Here is a 21336-nt window from a genome sequence, read left to right as displayed (position 1 = left end):
AAAAATAAAAAAAACAAAACAAAACCAAAAAAAACCAAAACAAAACAAAAAAAAAAAAAGCCTGTGGGTTTGGGATTTTCTCACCTGGACTCCTACAGGTTTCACCTGTCCTACTTCCTCATGTGCTCTTTTGAGAAGGCAGACTCTTGACTTTCTTAGGACTGAGGTTTTTAAGGTGCTCCCATTGTTCAGTCAAGAGGTTTTAGACAAGCAAATTTTGTGCATCAGCATTTGAAAATGTTACACTTGCAAACAACAGTGACACAGCCTTGAGTTGTACCAGAACAAGCTGAGGAGAAGAACTATGTGTGTGAGCATGAATGTGTCCTGGGGCAATGCTGTGCTAGTAGGTAAAATCACTTCTTTCCAGATATTTATTCCAGGAAGATCATTTCAGCCAGCTCCGTAAACCTTTAATGCAAAAGAAAACGGGAGAAAACAGTTTCTGCAATTGGCAGGTGCTTCCTCCCAGGCACAGGGAGCAGCAGTAAATGTGTCTTCCTGTAAACAAATATTTCCACTCTTCTTCTCACTCATGAGAGGAGCAGTCTGAAGCTCCCTGGCTGTATGGTTTATTTAACTTGCTGAGTGCTAGTGAAAGGTTTGAGTGAGGAGGCAGGAGCCTTCCTGTGCTGAGTGCTACCAAGGAATGTGGGCTCAGGGCTTTCCCACGCCACAGCTCCTGGGGGTGGGGAGGTGATGACTCCCTCTGCCAGCTCCAGCACCACTGGGGCTTTGCTGGTGATGGGCTAAACCAGCTGAAAAGGGCAGACTTTTGTCAATATATTTTAATAGAAAAATTCAAGGGGGCTTTAAGAGTCAAGCTTCTAACTCCCCGTTCAAGGACAAAATGTTTTTTGCATCATGTGGGAAGAGAGATCATGAAGGGGGTGATGGTCAGGGGCTCAGCAAGAAAAGGCATCTCCAACTGCTGCTCAGTTTTCTATTATAAAGTGCAAGGAAAAAGATTTCTTTTTAAGCTATTCTCTGCAAGTACTGCAAGGTGTTAATAGTTTGAAATAAGTTTGTATTATTTGCCTCCATGGAGGGCCAGTCCCAGAGCAACATAATGATCTCATCTGTGGATGAGGGTGGGTGGTCAGATTGCTCAGCCTCGTGATTCCTCCTCACTGTCCCCTCAGAGATGAGTTACAGCAGCAAATAAGAGTCCATTTTAGGTGCTACACCACTCACCAAGGAATACACGACCTCTTGGGTGACAAATTTGTCTCACAGGGCTCTAGGACAAATGCTGTCCTTCAGGAGGTGCCAGCATGGTTGGTGCTGGTTTGTGCTGGCAGGGAGGGATGCCTGTGAGGCTGGGAGCAGTAAATGGTACCTCTGAAGCCACATTCTGCTCTCTGTTCAGGTCTGTTTGCTTGCACTACAAACACAGGTGCAGGTGGAAAGGGGTAACATTCAGCTTTTCATCCTGAACTCCAGCTGTCAGTTGTATCCTGGTTCTTGAGCGAGAACAGGATCCACTAAAGAGCAAAAAATAAGATATAACAGCATTTTGGTCAGTAAATGATGAAGAAAAGGAGCTATTTTACAGCCAGCCAGAAGGGGAAATCTATTTTCCTGCTTCCCTAGCATGAAATAAAATTGATTGTGGAAGAGTTTGTTAGCCAGATAGCTAATGCAGTGTGTCACACACATATACAAATATAGAAGATTAGATTAGCAAGTTCCATAGCTCATAAAAATTACTCAAAACCATATTGCAAAGGTATTGTGAATTGAAATAAAGATTTTAATTGCCAAGTAACAATGGATACCGTCAGGCTTCAGGTAACATTCAGACTGAAATTTGGTATTCACATATTTGCCCTGAAAGGGTGGCTTTTTTCCTCTCTTTTTTGTTTTTAACCAGTTCTGTGTACGGGGTTGTTCCATGTCATTATTACATTTAGAAAATTATTTGTTTCATAGTGAAGAGATCTGAAGTATGCATGTGGCCAGTCTGGGGATGGCACTTACTTTTAGAGTCCTGAATCTGGAGAGGAGGTTACAGCTTGCATTAGATTTTTGCCTTTAAAGTGGTAAATTTGTCATGCTGGGAAAGAAGTGTTTCTTCAAGGTCCATTCCATTTCTTAGTCAGTCCTCATGTAAGTGTTCAATTACAGCACCAAATCACCAAACACCCTGGGCTTGGTATTAGAAACATATTTTGCTTTTTAGCACACATTTTTCTAAGTTTACATTTTCTGACAGTTTATCAGTTCAGTGATTTGCTCAGACTTCTGGTAAAATTATTATTCAATGATAGAAATTGAACATGAGACACAAAGATTATCTTCCAGTTTTTTCCCCAAAAGCTTACTGTCTTAACTGAGCAGAGGAAACTGCTCATTGCTGAGGGTGGGGGAGAAATCTTTGGAATATAAGAAACTTAGCATTTAGTGAGCTATGTAAAATACAAAGAGAAAATTGTGCCAGCACATTAACTAACCCAGAAGCCCATCAGCTCTGCAGAGAGTGCAGTAACAGCCAGCTTATAGAGCATTTCCTGTGGTTGCAAGAGCATGTGCTACCCCTTGATTGCACATTAGGCCATCTCTTCTCAGTTTGTCATTAATTCCTAGACAATGCATTGCTCTTCAGTTGTAATTGCTGAAATGACAGCTGGTATGAAACTATGAAGTTGCACAACAGTTAAAACTGTGGCCAAAGACCACTGTGGATGCTGTTGTTGGGCAGGAAAAGATTTGACTGCTTTTTTGGGGTTTTTTTAATATCCAAATCTATCTACCCACAAAATACTTTTTACATTACAAAGGAAAAATCAGTTATGTAACTGGGATAACTTTCCTTTGCCAAGGAATTGCAGAGCAGTGTTGAGCTTGGGACAGACATAAATTTGGGACCAAAGACCTATGCAGTGAAATTCTTTGCTACTGCTGAATATTTGTTTTCTTTGCAGAGCCCTTCTGATGAGCTGTGAAGTAGTGAATGAATAGAAATTATGATTTCTCTTGTGCAACACTGATTTAAAATGGATTAATTATATATATATTACTTATGTTTGCAGAATGAATTGGTTATGAATTGTTCTCCAGGCCTGAGAACAAGTAAAATCTGAATAATTAATCAATTAAAATGTTTTCTTATGCTGAAAACATTTTGACCCTTGTTGATATTTGGATAATCTTAACAATTTTTTTTTTCAAGAGATGCCAGAATTTCTTGCAATTGTGCCAATTTGTGTATTAAAAATTTAATACGAGGCCATAAATACCAATTTGGCATTTGAAGTTACCTCTGCCTGCTTGAATTTTACAAAGGAAGCCCATGTTTAGTTTTAAACTTGATTCTTGAAGTACTTTGTGATGAAAATAGTGGTGAAATTTCAATCTACACCTGAGAAATGTGGATCACAGTTTGGCATTCAGATAGTGAATCCATGTGAAGTCCCAAAACTAAAGGAAAGTCAGAGCATGTTCTCAGCAAACTGTCACTCAGATGCCTTAGATTGATAAAATTAAAGCCTCCGTAGAAAAGGAGCAGCCTCTTTCAAAAGCTTCTGCCTCACAGCTGGTTTGCATTAATTTCAGTCTAAAGCCATGGCAGTAAAGTTGTGCTCCACTCCGTGGTGGGTTCAGCAGGGAGAGGCCTCTCTTCAGGAGGGGTCAGACCTCACTTTTTGCAGTATAAATACAAGGTTCCTCAGAATAACAGCACAGTCTCCCTTTCAAAGATTTTTAAACACCAGGGGCTGACTGTGCTCCATTTACTTTGTTTTAAAACGAGCTGACTTCTAGGAGAGGGAAGTCTGTGGGAGAGGCAAAGGTGTTGACAGTGATGCACTGTGGGCTGCAAGGAGCTCTGCTACTGCTACCCGAGGGGAAAGCTCTGCTCTAACTCTTGCCGTTTAATGGAAATCAAATACTAACTGGTACGGTCAAAACAGGAATCTTCTCTGAGGCAGAGCATTTATTTTGGAGGTGTCTTGTGTCTCCTTGAGAGTTTTGTGTGACTTTGTCACCAGGCTGGCAGAGGTGGCACTGGGGAGGTGGCAGCAGCTGTGGCAGTCATGAATCAGAGAGAAGCAGTAAGGTAGGGGCAATGGTAAAGGGACTGGATAAGGAAAATACAGAGAAAAGTTTGTGTGGTGAGAAAGGGGGAACCTACAAAGAAGAAAGAAGTGACATTTCTCAAACATGCTGCTTCACTGTCTTGGGAGCATTGGTAGATACGAGGTCAGATAGAAATCTCAAAACGTGGGTTAATGAGCAAAATCAGCACAGAAAACAGTCACAGAGATGTCTGTATGTCACAGATACTTCGCTTTGTGGATTTTATTTTCATTGCTTCTGTAGGATGTAAAAAACTCCAGAAAAAATGGATGGTAATAGCTTAGGAAATCATGAACTTGGCCTTGATTCTTCAGGTTACAGTGCACTTGGCAAAGAATATGCTAAAATGTTATCAAAGCTTCACTGAATAATTGATTCAGTACACCTAATGATTTTGAAAATGTCTAGAAGGCAATAGAAGAGCTAGTGTAAAATTACATATAAAAATCTGTTTCAAGAAACATCATACCTGCATAGTCAAGCATTTGAAAGTTGGGAAACATCAGATTCATGATGCTATGCAGTACTGGTACTGCTTTTCTTGTACCTCATCTCCAATGCACTGTGTGAGGTAATGCTGTGGTGGAAAAAACAGAATTCAGTCCCAGGATGAGAGACTGGGATAATGTTTGTGGACAAGTTCATCCTGACCCTGCTTCAGTCAGCACAGGCTGTGCAGCTCAGGAGTTTCTGAACTGCTCTGCTGGCAGTGGATAACACTCTTGCATGGGCCTTTTTATTTGGAATTTGGATGCCCCTTCTGTTTATGTTGGCAGGGTTTAAACTCTGACACTTCTGGTCTGCAGTGCTGTGACCTCCAGAACTACGAGAGTACCTGCACTGTCTGAAGGGAGCCCATTGAGTTGTCACAGATGAAAGGAGGAGGATAAAAATTTGACTTAGAAATTCTGTAACTGGCAGATTAATTGATGCTGACATGTCATTACCAGGACAAAGATCACTCTGCTGTTGACAAGTTTCTTACATTTTTCTCTGCTGTGGCTCTTCTCCTGGAGCCCCTGCAGTACTGAAGCAGTGCATGGAGGCTGGAAAAGCCTCAAGACAAATGCCTGGATCTAGAGTACTCAGTTCGGACTTACAGGAATCCTCAGTAGTGGGTCAAAGAGTGGAGATGTGCTGACCATCTCCCTCTTTTCCACTGGTATTTGGAGATTTACTTTGCTCAAGAGGAAGAGAGTTGCTAAATAACAGTTGTGCTGACAGGGCAAGAATAGATGTGACAAGGCTGCTTCGATTTGAATGGTGACCTGGGAACTGGAGGTTCATGGCCACTAATTAGCACAGGAGGTGGAAAATCCAGCTTCCTTTATGTCTTGCTATCTATCAGTGGAGGATTGTCTCCAGGATGAAGCTGCAGCTGGAGGAATCTTTATTCTTTGGTGTCCATGGAGTCACTCAAAGTCAGTTTTGCTGGTTGTTTTTTTTTCAACAAGGTATTGCATAGAAAGAGTCTACATCCTTGCTGTAAGGATGTTCACTTTTTGGCCCAAAACATTTCCTTATAATTTGTTTTTGAAGAGAGTCCAGTGTGATTTCCTTCTCTAGCTGGAGCATTGTTGGACAGAAATGGTTAGAAACACTTTCTCAAAGTACAGTAAAATCTGACTGCTTTCCCATGGTTCAAATCCTGAGAGGAACTATAAACCATCCCAGCACTTTCAACACCATTGTTGATCTGGATTGAGCTATACAGATGACCAAGCTCAAAGGATGGTAAAAGCCAGGCTCTTAGAGCTGCTCTGGTCATCACTTATTAAAGCTCTTTGAGGCTCTGTGGGTTGAGTACTCCCAGGGGCAGGGGAAGAGCTTTGACTCAGAAAAACTGAACTGTGAAATGTGTTTTATATCACCAGAGTGCCCTCAAACACCTGGTCAGGCTGAAAAGACTGAATGGGATTGTGGTGGGAGACAAATGGGCTTATGTTGAATGGGTTTTGTATCTGAGAGTATCATCTGCAGGAGGTGTTCATATGCTTTTGGGAGCAATGTCCTTTACCAGACACTGCTGATGTCAAGTGGTGTAACATTGTAGAATAATGCTTTTCATCTAGGTTAATGCAGTTTGCTCTTCCCTGCACTGTCTGAGCCCTTCCAGACAGAAATACAAGACTTTTTGGGGAAGGGTTCATTACACCTAATGGCAAACAGTTGAGCAATCTGCTGCAAAGTACATATGGGTTGAGTTTTTCTTCTCCTTTAACAGGTCAGATAGTCTTGAAATGCCTCCACAGCTGACAACCATGCAAGGTTTTATGAGTCTTCTTGCCCAGTAAATGCAGGCAGATGTTGTAGGATTTGGAACCTTACAAGGCACTAGAGTATAGCTGGTGGGAGGTAATTTTGATGAGTGCTTAACCTCTCACTAAAAATGTAGCAGCTTGGAGAAGGCAGTATTTACTGCAGGAAACATTAGCTTGTCAGAGAGCTAAAGCACTGCAAAGAACCTCTCTGAATGACCATGGAAGTCCTCAGGCAGATGTTGTTCACAGCACAGAGTGAGGCACACTGTGCAGGGAGGTGGGCTGGGGCCTTTGCCTGCATCACTCACAGTCAGCAGTGCTTCCTGCAGGAAAACAGCCCCATGATGTCAGAATGCACAGGCCATTGTGTGCAGCCTTGTAAAATACCATGCAATTCAGCTGACCCCTGCAGGCATTTATTTTATTAGTCCTAAATGGTCAAATAATCCTTTGAGAGAACTCTCTGTGGAACCATTGTGTGTTTCATCTGCAAGTCAGAGGAAACGCTTAGGTCTAAGCTGCATCATTCTGTTTTTTGGATGTTAAATCATGACACAAACATACTCAGAAATGCCCGTGGTAGCCACCCTCAGTGTTGCATCTTTGAAGTGTTCCTGGATTCAAGGTTGTTGCTGACTGCACAGAGAGCTGTGATAAATACCAAAACTGTCCACCTGCACTGAACTGGCCATCTCCTCCTCTGACTGTTGGGTATTTCATTAAATGTTGAAAGTGCAAACCATCTGTTCTTCTAAATATAGCAGCCTATTCTCTTTTGAGCAGTACAGGAGGCTTGGAGAACACCTCCCTGTTGTCAGGGCCCCTCTGACCTGTGAAAGACAAGGACACAAACCTGATTTTCAAAGCTTGCTGTGGTTTTGATCTGAACTACACCACAGGTCCATCCTGTCTTCATAATCACCACTCCCTAAGACACCAGCATTCCTGTATCACACTGTGCATTCATAAGCTGAAAAAAACCTTTTTTTTTTTTTTTTTAGCAGTGCCAGAGCTTAGTTCTAAATACACTGAAAATAATGATGAATATTCCTTTCTTTTCTTTACTTGCCCATACCTGGCAAGGAGGGGAAGAAATACAGCCTGATTCTGCAGTGACTGAAAGACAGATGTAGAGGGTGAGAAGCTGGTATGAAAGTTTTTGCAGGAACACAGGCCAGATCACGCACCATTGGAATTATCACTGACCATGGCATAGGGCTTTTTTGGAATGCTTGAATTAGAAAGTGAATGAGGGGAAAATAGCAAATGAAATCCATCTGTATGAGAACAGGAATAGAACATTAATCAGCTCACAAAGAGTTTTTCTGTACATGTTGCCCTTGGACACTCACATAGGGAAGGGCCACATCTACTTATCAAGGAAAAATCGTGGCACTGGCTCTGCCTGGCATGTGGACTCCTTTCATGCCGTGTCTTTCCATGCAAGTGTGTTTGTGATATAAATACTTTACAGGAACACTTACAGTACCACACATCTGAAGAGCTGTTCTACTTCAGAGTTCAGATTGTTTTATTATGAGCTAAATGTTCTTTAAGCTACCTGTGAATGAGGGCATTGTGACATTTAGCAACTGGCTTGATTGAACACAGATGTGAGCCATATTCCATATGGAGAAGATCCAAAGGGAGAGATCCTAGGCTTGTTTCTGATTTGCAGGGAGTTTGAATGCAATTACTTGGCATTGAGCTACCAAGATAGATGGAAACAAATTGCTTGCTCCCACCTCTACAGTACTGCAAATATAAAACCAGCCTCAGTTTGAGAGTGTGTGTTGTCTTCAGAGGTCCGTGGAAAAAAAAAGCCAATATATGTGAAAGCAAAAGTTCTTTGGAAATAGGCAGAAATGGGAGGGAGCCAGGCATTCATGTACATTGCTTACCAAGGGGCTTCCTAGGAGTGCTCATTGCTCATTCCCCATAGCACCGTTTTCAAACTTCATTCCAGTCTTTCTCTCTGACTATTACAAGAAGTGCTATTACCTGGGAAAGTGTTTGAGGGAGAAAATGGCTACAGGGGAAATAAGGCTAAATTGCAATATCTGTTGAGAATTTTCCCATTTCTTGAGTGTAAAATTTACTGAAATTGCACCTGGCAGAATTCATTTTGTTACGGAAGTGTTTATTTCCTATCAACAACTTAAGGAGGAAAAGCAAACATTTGGGGCTGGTTCTGGTATGTGTTCTGAACCGCTGAACTCTATAAGGCTGCTCACAGAAATTGTGGCCAGCAGGCCTCATTCTCTGTTTATGGAGAGAGGATTTATCTTTGTCTTCATTGCCTGTGGCACTTGTTTGTTTTCCTGCCATTTGAACTGAGGGTGCATCATTGAAAACATTGTCTCTCTGGTCTGGCCTGTGAAGTGGAACAGGGTCTGAGCTATAATAGTTCCCAAGACAAATATTTCTGAACCTGAATCTTTAAGAACTTTCTTTTAAATGCAGATACGTAATTTTTTATTTTTTTTTCTCCCAGCTTTTCATCCTTGTTCAGCTAGGAAGAAATTCTAAGTATTTACTTACTTTGGTTGTCCCCACTGTCCTTATTTGTAATTATTCTGCTGTAACACTGAGCTGCCAAGACATACAGCTCTGAGGTGTGCTGTGAGGAGGGGGTTCAGATCTCTGAATGCACTGCTGGGGGGCAAGGAAAAGGGTTGTGTTTGATCCCAGTTTAGATAAACAGTGCTGGGATGGTCATCCTCCTTGGTCAGGATGCAATGACAGGAGCCAGAAGAAGAGAAAAACCTGAGTTACCAGGTTGAACTTCAGTTTATAGGGAATACCAGTCTTCAGCACTTTCACAAATATTTAAGTATGTAGGCAAAAAAAAATCTATCCTTCCTTTGGAAAATCCCCTGGGCAGAGGGAGCCAGCCTGCAGTGGCCTGCAGGGACATCTGAACTTGGGTAGCTCATCCAAAGTGTCAAAAATATATTTTACAAAACCACAGTGTAAAATGCACCACACTGGGTGCAGTCACAGGGCACTGTGGGAAGCTGTGGAGCACACTGGGGAGTCATTCCCCATCCTCTCATCCCTCCATTCCTGCCCTCCTCTCCCTGTTCACTTATGGTGGGTGCACAGGCACACGCATTCTTCACAGCTGGTGCAAAGTTCTGAGGAAGTTTAATCCAGCTGAGTGAATCCCTCTTTTTCCTCACTCTCTCTGACTGTTTGGAAACCAGGAAGCTGCAGTATCATGTGCAGGTAGCACAGCAACAAACATGTTCTCATCACAATTTACACATAAAGCATGAGTCCCTCGAGGTAACTCATCCCCCTCTTGACAGCTTTAATAAAGGATGATGGATTGTTTCTAAATGACAGTTTAGGAAAATCAAAAATTCCCCCCTGTATTGTTTCAAGCTCTGGTGTACAAGAGCTGTTTTGTCTTCTGTGAAAGTTGTTTTTGCCTGTGAGCACTATTACTCTCCTTCACAGTGGTGAGAAATGCTGTTACCACAGGAATATATTCATGCTGCTGCATACCTGTGACTTTTGGAAAACCTGCCCAAGCCTTTCACGGGTGGGAAGTGGGGAAGTGCCAAGAGCTGAATGTGTTGCTGTCTTTGGGATGCTGCTCTGGGCAGTCTCCCCATGTGGATTGTTGGAAGCAGGAGGGATTGGGCACTGATCCACCCACAGCTGCCTCCAAGGCAGGAATGCCAGGAGGAGGCATCACACAAGCCCACCTGCACTGGCCCAGCTCCCAGGCAGCACATTCTGGGTCTTGGGGAGACCTGGCCTGCAGCTACCTGGCAGTCACGTGCACTGTTTTCTTCCTCTCTGCTATTTTCTTTTTAAAGACCACACGTGGCAACAAATTAGTTCTGGAGGGCAGAGTCCTCTCTCTTGGTTCTTTTTGGCTTGAGATTTATTTCTCAGTGCATGTGCTTTGTAGCTGCACTTGGCAGAGTGGAGTTTGTTCAGCTGTCCATTCCCCAGCTAATCTGGTGTCCTAAAATAAAAACAAGCAAGTGGAACTTGGGTGGGTGGTTGCCCCGTGAAGACGTGCAGAGTGTCATATGGTTAAATCAGCACTGCCCAAAGTCATTCACATGGTGGGAAGCCAGATGAGGAAAAAAAGGCCAAAGTCCTGATTAGGGCTCAGTCTGATTGACCCATTGAGGTGACAGAATGAAGCCAAGATGAGCCCAGTGCAGCCAGGCAGCACCAAAATCATGCCTCTTTCACATACCATGTGAAATGAAAACTGCTGAAATCCACACCAGCACAGAGTGGGGTTAAATCAAGGCTAGATCTTGTGAGGGGATGAGAGCTTATGGCTCTGCTACCACTGGCCTGGTGGGAGGCAAAGACAGACCATTCCTGTAGACCTTACCTAAACATTTACTTCTCAAAACAAAATCTTTGTGATGGTGCTTCCTGCAGCTGAGGGAGCCTGGCTGAACATCAGCTGCTTCACTTGGGACAGAACCATGTCCATCTTTTCCTAATAACCCAGGGTGAAGAAATACATTTGCTCCTTGCTGTCCCAGAAATCTCTGCAATATTGTTCTCACACAGGGAATAGCAACACCAGGGAACAGATTTTTCTTCTGAAAACTCCTGGGTACCTGATTAATTAGGACAGATGCCAGGATACCCATGCATGAAACAGCACATGTTGGGAAGATGTAAATGTAACCTGAGGGGTTTTCATACAGGAGGAGAAGCTAAAAATCACTTTTCTAAAATTACTATTCTAGAAAATGCTATTCCATTACTTATTGTAAAAAGAAGTAACTGAATTTTAAATCTGGGCCGAATCCTTGTGTTCCAGCTGTGTTTCCTGGCCCAATAATCAATATTTTAGTGTATGTAATGAATGCCTTTCAGTCAGTAAACCCCAGTAACAGTCCGAAGTTTTTACAGCCTCAGATTTGTACCATACTTTTTTGTAGTGAGCTGGTCCTTTACTTCCTGTTGAAAATTAATTGAATTAAGTAACATACCCTGTTACTTTGATTGCTGGTGTATCTTATGACTGTGATCCTCTTTCCCTCAGGCACAGCAGGGATTTACCAGGGAGCCAATGGCCTGACAAATTCTGCAGGATTCAGTGCTGTGCATCAGGTATGGTTCAGCATCCATTGCTGGCAAACTTGTCACTTATTTTAAACCACTTGGAAGATTTATAGATCAGAGAGATTATTTTAGTGTTCACAGATATTTAAGGAAGGTATTTTTTTGTGTTTTGCTGAACACCATTCTGCTCTACTCCTTGGGCCTGCCCATTTGCTGGACTTCAATATATCTTGGTTAATTTTAAGATGTGTCTCAGTACACACACACAGAGTGCAGACCTTGCAGGAGGAGGGTGCCCTGGCAGTCTCTGACTGGCTGCTGCAGCAGTGCCAAGAGTTTCCTCATTCTTCTGCCATCTTACAACTTTCAGATATGTTGTGTATCCTCTCCAGAGGGGAAGGCATCTAGAACCCTGTCATCTGCTGTCTTGGCACTGTGCAGTAAATGGGAACAGTCTGAGAGAGGTGTTGGCAGGCCCTGGTGGATGTGGAGTCCTCTGAGCTGTCTGTGCACTTCCCTCTGAGAACACACCTGTCCATGCCTCAGAGACCTTGATAAATGTGTGTGTATAAATAAACAGCAGGCACATACACATAGGACAGATGTTTTTCAGTAGTAAATGACTCCTCTTGTTTGGACCAAACCAATGAGTACTCTGTCCCAGAAAATGTGTTTTGGTTGGCCAATAATTTCAGTTCCTTGTTTGTAGGGTGATTGTTGACTTGTGTTTTTAATGACAACAGTGGGCAATTTCTTTGTTGCTTCAGTTTGGGTTTAAGACATCAGCATTGCTGATAGAAGTGCATGGTTACCTAAACAGGAGGGGAAAGTTGGGCTTTTTTTATTATTTTGTAATTTTCTGTAGGAGAAAGCAATGAAATAATCTCATTTCTTTTTCAGTCTAATTGTTCTTATGACAATTTGAGTCTTTGTTCTTGAGAGCTCCCTGGTGACTGAAGTTAATGAAATAGCTGTCACAGACAAAGATGTAAGCTGTTAAGGAGGAAAGTGCTTTTTAGTCTTTCCAAAGACTATTTATTATTTAATTTTATTTAATACCAGAGGCTAATTATAATTTCTGAGGAAATAAAAGCCTTCTGCTTGAAGACAATGCCCAGAGCATGAACACAATTCTTTATCTGGAAAAGCAAATTCAGTGGACAAGGACAGGAGTTGCCATTAAAACAAAAAGAAACAAATCAAACCTTTTATGCTTTGATTGTTCAGAGATACGTTTTATAATGTTTTTCAATGTCCTGCTTTTCACAATACACCTACCAAACATGCAAAGATAATGCTATGGGGTTTCTTTGGGAGCCTTAAAATCAAGACAAAGAGTTTTGTGATACCTCAGCTCCCCAAGGTCACTTGCACCTCATATTTTTAGTTAATTTTTCTGTAGGTAGGCAAGATCAGTCAGGAATTTATTTATTGCTGAGATAGTTGGAAAGACTGTCCTGAGCATTGCTGAAAAAGAATCGCTACTTTCTTTTAATTTTTTAGCCTAAGAGCTGATCAGAAGATGTTGCTGATCATGGGAAAATGCAGCCTGTTTTGCTCCTTTCCTCACCAAGTTATTTATTCTGTTCTTGCAGTTTCTTAGGTGTTTTGTTGTTTACAAAGATTATGTGTTCCATCATGGCCCTTTTCAGAAAGCCACCCTACTTCACTGTTACATAAAATTGTTAAACTCTGTAATATAAAATGTGTCATCACCGATAACTAAAATCCTATAAAAAACCCCAAACGTGCCAGATTTCTGACCTCTTGTTGATTAGCCTATCATAATAAAAGAGGAGTGTATGTGGGAGAAGCAGAAATGTAATTCCCTAAGTGAGTGAAATGCAGTTCTTCAGTGAAATATTCCTGAGCCATGACTTGCTGTGTACACAAATAACACATTGCTTTTGTGGTGCCTTACTTTTTTGTGAGATAAAACCAGATGTATGCAAGTTAGATGTTTGTTTTTTTCCCTCCAAGGAATATTCCTCATATCCCAGCTTCCCTCAGAGCCAGTACTCTCAGTATTACAGCTCGTCCTACAGCTCCCCGTACGTGTCCGCCAACAGCATCAGCCCCTCGGCCATCCCCACCTCCACCTACTCCCTGCAGGAGTCTTCCCACAACATCACCAGCCAGAGCACAGAATCCCTCTCTGGTAGGTGCCTCTCTTGTGTTCCCAGCCTGGCAGCCTCAGCCATCTGCAGACACAAACACTGTCATCTTGTTGTTGGGGTTTTTTTAAAATCCGTATTGATAGCTCGGATTGTCTGGTACTGAACGGTTCTCACACAGGGGTTTGGGAAGAGGTTGGAATATCCCAAGCTCTTTAAAACCATCCTGTGCTGTTTTCATGAGTATATGAGGTTTGATCTCCTCTAAGGGGGAGGAGATTTCTTTTTTTTCTTTTCTTTTCTTCTACAGAAAGGTAAGACAATGACATACCAACCCCAGATCAGTACTGAGGGCTCATCATGGATAGCAATGAATTCAAAACAAGTAGCCATGCACTGAAAAATTCTAATTTTCCTCAATGTCTGATGACTTTTTAGCCCATCTCTTTGTCAAGGATTATATTCACCTCTTACAACAACATGTAATATTGTGCATTCATAAACAACTACATCAAGAGAAGGTCCCTCTTTAAAAAATCTACATGAGCTGTGTGTCTAATGTGAAACTTCAAGGTGAATTCCACACAAAAAAAAAAAAAAAAAACCTTCAAAATTTGTGTCCTCTCTTTGAATGCCTAACTTTTAAAGCTTCAAAGCTTAAGTGGTTTATGGAATTACTGGTGGATTATGATCCCCCAGTGTCCTGTTCAAGAGCAATCTCCAGATATCACTTCCCTACTGGTTTTCATTGGCGTGCAATAACATTTATATAAAGCACCACACAATTTGTGGATGATCCCAGTACACACCCACTGAAGGTCTGCTGACTTAGGAAACAAATCTGAACATCTGTGGTTGCTCTAAAGGAAAAATAAACCAGTATTGTTTTTTAAAAAGAAGTGATCACAGACTGCTCTAAAAGCAGTTGGAGGATTTTCCGTTCTTTAGATCTTATCTCAGCCTTTTTTGAGAGGGGATGATTTCAAACAGGCTCCTTGGGCACAATCCCAGCTTCTCTGAAGAAGAGCACAGTTACTCTAGGAAGTTGCAGAGGCCACAATTTAGCAAGGTGTAAAGAAAAATATGTTTGAAAAGGATTTGCAATGTAAGGTGAGTGAAACCCAGACAGGTCTGTGAAACTCAAGCCAATCAAAACAGATACTTTATACATGGGAAGTTTACTTTTAACTGTCTTAGTTATAGCTAAAATACTATCCTCTAAGAAATGGGGTAAGGCTCAACAGGTTAGTTCTATTATTCTAATTAGTTTTATTTATTTTTAAATAAAAGTTGATGTTGAAAGTATATTTTTATTCATTAGCATTCATCAAATTTGAAAAAAAATAAAAACCAAAAATATTTGAAAAAAAGATTTTAGAAGTGTAATTGGCATTGGATTCTGTTTCTATTGCCTTTCTCATTTCTATCTTTGTAAAAAATGGAGGGGAGTAAAATTCCAAAAGTTTTTCATTTCCAATGAAAATTTTGATAAGGTTTTTTGAAGTGATACGTCCTTTTTAAAACATTCTATATGAGGTTTTGGTGATTTTTGAAATTGTTTTAACAAATCTTAAGAGTGAAAACTTATTTCTCTAGCACTGTTAGCTGTTGATGTGAAAAGAGAAAGATGTTCTCATGGTGTTTTTAGTTTTTCTGTTGCTTTTCAATGAAAGGTTTGATGCTCTAGTTACAGTGACACAATGCAAAATTTAAGTTTACAATGGAATTTCTTTCTCCTAATAGGGGAATATTCAACAACATCAGCAAAAGATACAGAGACAGACAGACACCACAGAGGGTCAGATGGCAAGGTACGAGCCCGGTCAAAAAGAAGCAACGATCCTTCCCCTACTGCTGACAGTGAGATTGAGGTAATAACTTTAATTTCTATTCCTTTGGTACATCCAGCAAAGATGAACAGTTGCCTCTGTTAGCAAATCCAAGAGACAGAACCAAATTAGTTACACAACTGGAATCTGCAGGCACGAGTAGTCAAAACAATTCTCAATTTCTGTGTTATCTATATCTCAAACTATTCTTCATACATCCCCTTTTTTCTTTTCCTTTGGGCTCTCTGTGAGTCTGATGTTTTGTTCCCCTGACTTGATAGACAACAAGGGATTTCTGTGGTTGTTAGGAGAGCAGGCTCTTGGGATGGCCAGCACACACATAGCTCCAAAATTCCTGATGTTTCCTTTTGCCTTCTTTCACAAAACATCCACACTCAGTGCTCCAAATGGCTTGAGATCTTAAAAAATCTCTAGTCCAACAGGACATATTTCCTGACTGAACCTGTTCTTGCAGTTGCTTAATATGTAACTATATTTCTTTTTTTTCCACTCCATCTGTCATCACAGCGTGTGTTTGTGTGGGATTTGGATGAGACGATAATTATTTTTCACTCCTTACTCACGGGAACCTTTGCATCCAGATATGGGAAGGTAAGATTTAATTTTTTTAGCATTACTGCTTGTCCAGCCAAATTGCGTCGGGAACTGTGGGGGCAGCTGATGAGACAGCTCCTCAAACAGATGCTGCCTGTTTTATTCAGACATATTTGTGTAAACGTGTCCTGTGGTATTTCCTCCCAACATGTGAAAATTTAATTTACCTTCCTTTCATGTTGCAAGTAGCCCTTTTGTTTTTCCAAAGCTTGTGTTGTTCAGCTGCTGCTTGCTGGGATGTTCTTCCAGTGTCTGTCTTCTGCAAGAGAGAGCATCCAGCAGCCAGCTCCATTAACTCCAGCCTGAATAAGCTAATTCTTTTTTTGTTAGATTTTTTTGTTTTCTTACAAATCTCAGGCAATTTTTTAAAAGAGATTTTGTGTTCCTCAGTCTGTGTTGCCATGAAGAACTGGCTGTGCTTCCCACATAGCTGCCAAAGCTCACATTTCTAAGGGGGTTTCAGACACATTTAGCTGACCATACTTTAGATCCCCCTTTGAAATACAGGCAATTCCTTTTTTTTTTTTTTTAGATAACCGTGGCTGAACAGCCTGAACTTGGCTGCTAAGGAGAAAACACTGGCTTTTGGATTTAGTACCTCATGCTTCAATTTCTTCCTAAGGCAGCTTTTTATGATAAACACCTAAGTCACTTTGAATTACAGAATGTCAAACACTTTTAAATGGGTAGGAAAAAAGACAATATCATTACCTAATTAAAGGTGGATGACCTAGTTGGCAGCTGTTTCCACACATGGCTTTGAGTACTCAGCTTCATCAGGAGACTGGAAAATAACCCAGCTTCTCTCCAGAAAGCAGAAATATGATTTGACATCATTTCATGGCTTTACCAGCTGTACTTTTTTACGATGGTTATAACAAGCTGAACGTGTAATTAGTAAGATAGATTTATTGTTCACTGTTAGATGTGCACAGTTGTAAAGGATATAAAATGGTGTTTGTGGTGTGGAAGTCTACTGCAGCACTTGGAATGCTGCTAACACTTCTAACAGCACCCTCTGAAAAGCAAGCACATGTTTCCAAGCAGGGATTTACCCAGACCGGAGTTGTAGAAGGTAATTGAAGTGGTTACTTTTCCCAGGGAACATAATGAACGAGGTGTAGGTGTGTAAGCTCAGACCTACTGCCTGCAAACAGCAGAAAGAATTAGGCAGGATCAGGAAACAAGCTCAGGGTGTGCAGATCTGCTCTGTGGTTGAGCTTAGCCTTGGGTAGGGGCTGCTGAATTCGTGTGGAGAATTCCCTTAATGGGCTGATTTGTCCTTGCACAGAACCTCTGAGGAAAATGCCTTCACCTGCTGCCTCCTGCACACGTTTAGAGGGTGCAGAGTTGGAATCTGCTGTGTGGGAGCTTCTGTTGGCTGTTTCCTTTATACTAATTTAGAGAATTATATAAACAGGAATATTTTTTTGAAAGGATGAATCACCATTTCTATTAAGTTATGACAGATTCCATGAGAAACTGCTCTAGAAGGACTTTTTGTCTTTGCAGGTCTTCATTTGTTTCATCAGTATTAAATTCCTCAGGACTCTCCTGTAGGGGAAATGGTTGTGTTGTAAAAGTATTATAGGCTTGTGGCTTGATCCAAAGACAACCAGAGGCTTTGGTGGGCTTTGGAACAGACCTTGAACCAAGAGGGAAATGTTAAATAGTAGCACAATTCAAAACTATCAAGTACAAGTGAAGCAGCCAGAGGTTAATAGTTTCAGAATCTCTTACTTCAGTACTGTAGGAAGTGTTAATCTCAAAGTAAATTAGGTATCAAAACCAAAATTCTCCATAAAAAATTCACATGCCTGTAATTAGACATGCATATGCTTGTAATTAAATCTCACACATGGAGATCTTGGTTCACTGTGTCTTCCTCTAGAAAAGGTGTCAGTTTATGTAATCCTGACCATTCCCCTGGCCAGCATTTATCTCCCAGTATCAACCTGTCTGTTACACTGGTGGAGCTGCAGGTGCTCAAATAATTACTCTGTAAAGTTGTTCAAGCTGAGGAGTAACACCTTTTTCTGGGGTGATTTTTCTTGAAAGATGGGAGGAAAAACACCAACCACAGCTTCAGAGATTTGGGTCTAAATTCCTGTCTTCTTCAGCTACTTAATCACAAATGGTTGTGTGTGATGTCCCTTCCTTGGTGATGGCAGCAACAGGGAGCTGTCCAAAGATGATGAAAAAATAAAAAGACAGGAGTAAGGACACACAAAAAGTCATGTTAGTAATGGTTAATGCTTCAATGCATATTTTCTGACCTGACTTCATGTGAAAATTCTCTTTGTTTTCTCTGTGGCTCTTTACATAGACATGGCCTCCTCAGGGGATTGAGAATTAATCTCAGGTGTTTAGAAAATACTTTACCCACAGCATCAGTAGCAGTTAAAACCCAAAATTTACTGAAAGTTGAAGCATGAATGAATAGCCCAGCCTAGGCTGCTCCTTTTTTGTCCTCTCTTCCCAAACCTTTGCTGTAGCCCATGGATTGCAGAGTCATCAGAAATTTTATCTTACTGTCTTTGCCACAGGGTGACAAGAAAAGGCAACACCCCAAAAGTTCCACAGGCAGGTAACCCTGGATATTCTGTTCAGGAGGGTTTATAAAACTTGTTCTGCAGGTTCTGATCACTTTATGGGTGCAGAATATTTGCCATGTGCCTACAGGCCCCAGCAGATGTAGACCCTTGTGGCTTATTGAGGTGTCCCTCCAGCCTTTTTAATCCCTTAGGTGTGTGTGATGGAGCTGCTGTTCCACAGGGAGATGGCTGCAGGCTCTGCCTTGTCAGCAAAGATTTCTCCCCCAAATCATTGAATATAGTGGGGGAAAATGGCTCAAAATCCATAACAGGACTGCTGGGCTTTCACAGGAGTTGGGTAAAAGTCAAGGGATTTGTTTGACATAGCAAGGTGAGCACAGAGAGACTCCTTTGGTGGTAGTAATTCAGAAACAATATGAGGAGATTGCAGGCAGTCTTCTGCCAAAAATAATCATGACTCTATTCCTCTTTCCCCATCTGGGATATTTGCAAGATTGTTCCATAACCTGTGTTGTCTAAGCCTTAAAATTTCTCAGACTGAAAGAGATGCAGAAATTTTTGTTCCAGTATTATACTGCAGTTTCATTCTCATGCTTTTCAAAGGACTGGTATCAAGAAAAAAAGGGAGCAGTGGGTTTGTTGTTTGTCCTAATTTGAGGGAGCTCTGTGAAGCTTTTCACAGAAATACCCTGAATACCTTTTCTTAGTATTTTGTATTGTTCCAAGAATGTGTATTCTTGTTCTGTGTTGCATCACTTCTTGGGATTGAAGTGTCCAAATGACTTGTGAGTAAAGTAAAAACTGGAGTTAAAATTCATTTTTACATGCAAGATACTCCAAAATCCTGGATCTTTTTTTTTAGAGATTTGAACACATAGGACAGTTTAAATTCTTGAATTGTGTTGGATCTCTATCAGCACTTTGACAGTGTCTGCTGATACCTGGGAGTTCTGATCTATAAAATTCCCTGCAAGAGCCACATGATTTCTGAGATTGTTCAGCATTTGGAATTAGCTCAAATTAAGAAAAAAAAAAACATACTGCAAAAATTTGGAAAGTGCATTATGTCCCAGTTCTAGATCAGAGTCATGCTCTGGATGTTGGTTAACTGTCAGTGAAAGGAGTTTGGCTCCCCTGGATGACTCAGTGTCCCTGGGAGTTGGGGCTGTGGGGTTGCTTTACCTGGAGCAGCCACTCTGCATTCACTGGAGGCCTGCAGTGTGCCTCAGAGGGGCTGGTTTGAGGCAGGGACTGGTTTTCTGTGACACTTTTTTTAATGCTTTTGTGTTTCAGAAGTGGCAATGTGAGGTTTACTGAAGCTCTAAGCAGACAGGTGTGGGTGAGACAGGACATGCACTCACCTTTCCAGCCCGTGCAAACATGGGCTTGGCCTCTCTGATGAGAAGTTTGCAGTGACCCAGGAGAGGTCCACCAATCATAGCAGGACCTTTGGGACAGAGTAGCAAAAGTTTCTGCTTGGCCCAGTTGAGGACAGGACATAAATATGATTTTCTAGCATTGAAACCAATGTTACAGCTGCTGTATGCTGGCTGTGAACTGGACTGTCTTGTTCTCACCAGAAATGATGTTGTGGATCTAAGAAACCTTATTCCTCCAAAGTTTCACTGGCTGTTACATGTTCTTATAAAAAGTTTTCCTTTAAATGAATTATAATTTCCAATTTAAAAAATAAAAAAGTCATTGAAAGGTTCCTCCTTGGCTCTACTCAAGATCCTTGTAAAACCCTAGGTTTGATTTTTTAATTTCTTTTTTTCTCCCTTCCCTGCTTTCACTGACTGCTTCAAGTAGCTTGTGCTTTTCCCTGCTTTGTTCTCTCACAGGACCCTAAAGCCAGGACCTGATTGAAACACCATGGGGATTTAATCAAATCTGCTGGTGATTCATGCTCCTAATGGCCGAGTCTGTCCTTTACTACTTTACAAACTGAGAAGGAATAAAACCCCATTTTATTGCTCGGCTGTTAAAAACTATTTGTAGAAGTTGCTAAGGTTCAAATCAAAAGGGGCCTCCCTTGAGGACTATTAGTTAATTCTAAGTGCCAGGGCATCGCTTTTTTCCCTCTTCTCTCGCTTGAGATGTGGCCTTATATCATGACTGCTGTTCAAACATCTGAGAGTTTTCCATTCCTTTGACAAACATGAGCCAAAGTGCTTAAGGACATCTGTTTATTTTATTTCTTTAATGAGAAAACCTTCCAATTTCTTACTGGCTCAGCTGTGTTTATTTACATTTTGTTAGTCATATGTGTGGGGCACCTTGGGACGTTAAAAACCTGCAGAGGCCAATGCTGAGGGCTGCTAGCAGGCATCCTGGGCAGAAAGGCAGAATAAGCCCTTCCTAAGGAAAACACAGCCCTTGGAACTCCATAAAATAGATTTTCAAAACAAATAGAGCCTAATTCACTCAGTAGATCATGGATTAAGTCAAGATGAATACAATTTGGAAAGGATTTTCTGAGGAAGTTGGAGATTTTTTTACCCACTGGAGGCTAAACCTTGTGTTTAATGCCTTTTTAAGTTAAATTAAAAAAGCATTCAATCACTGCAGGTAATAAAGAAGTCTGTTACTTTAGACATGCTGCTATATCAATTATTTAGCTCATTATTGGAGAGAAGGGAGTAAATAATTCCAGCCATTTGATTATTTCCAATGTGTATTTCGGGAGCAAACATCTGTGTTTATCATCTGTGCTGGTTGATGATGAGAAGCAGCAGCAGGAGCAGCAAAAACCAGATCCCAGCAGGTTGGAGGTGGGCACAGGAGATGCTCTGAGCTCCTGTGGATGTGACCTCTTGTCCTGGAGCTTAGGGGAGCA

The 21336-nt window shown here is 41.3% G+C and overlaps 1 protein-coding gene across 2 annotated transcripts in view; it reads left to right on the top strand.

The window, feature by feature from the left end:
* Positions 1–21336, top strand: part of EYA2 (EYA transcriptional coactivator and phosphatase 2) — a gene marked incomplete at its 5' end in the record, with an annotated part of 85849 nt that overhangs the window by 45791 nt on the left and 18722 nt on the right. For both annotated transcript variants that reach the window (XM_083873556.1, XM_083873555.1), the window contains 4 exons: positions 11368–11435; positions 13368–13545; positions 15245–15372; positions 15859–15942. In XM_083873556.1, coding sequence (XP_083729682.1) covers positions 11368–11435; positions 13368–13545; positions 15245–15372; positions 15859–15942 — 458 coding nt within the window. The remainder of the gene's footprint in view (positions 1–11367; positions 11436–13367; positions 13546–15244; positions 15373–15858; positions 15943–21336) is intronic.

This window comes from Zosterops lateralis, assembly GCF_965231275.1.
Source record: "Zosterops lateralis genome assembly, chromosome: 16".
NCBI classification, from domain to species: Eukaryota; Metazoa; Chordata; class Aves; order Passeriformes; family Zosteropidae; genus Zosterops; species Zosterops lateralis.
Note: the sequence above shows the minus strand (reverse complement) of the source record. Positions and strands in the feature narration are given on the sequence as shown.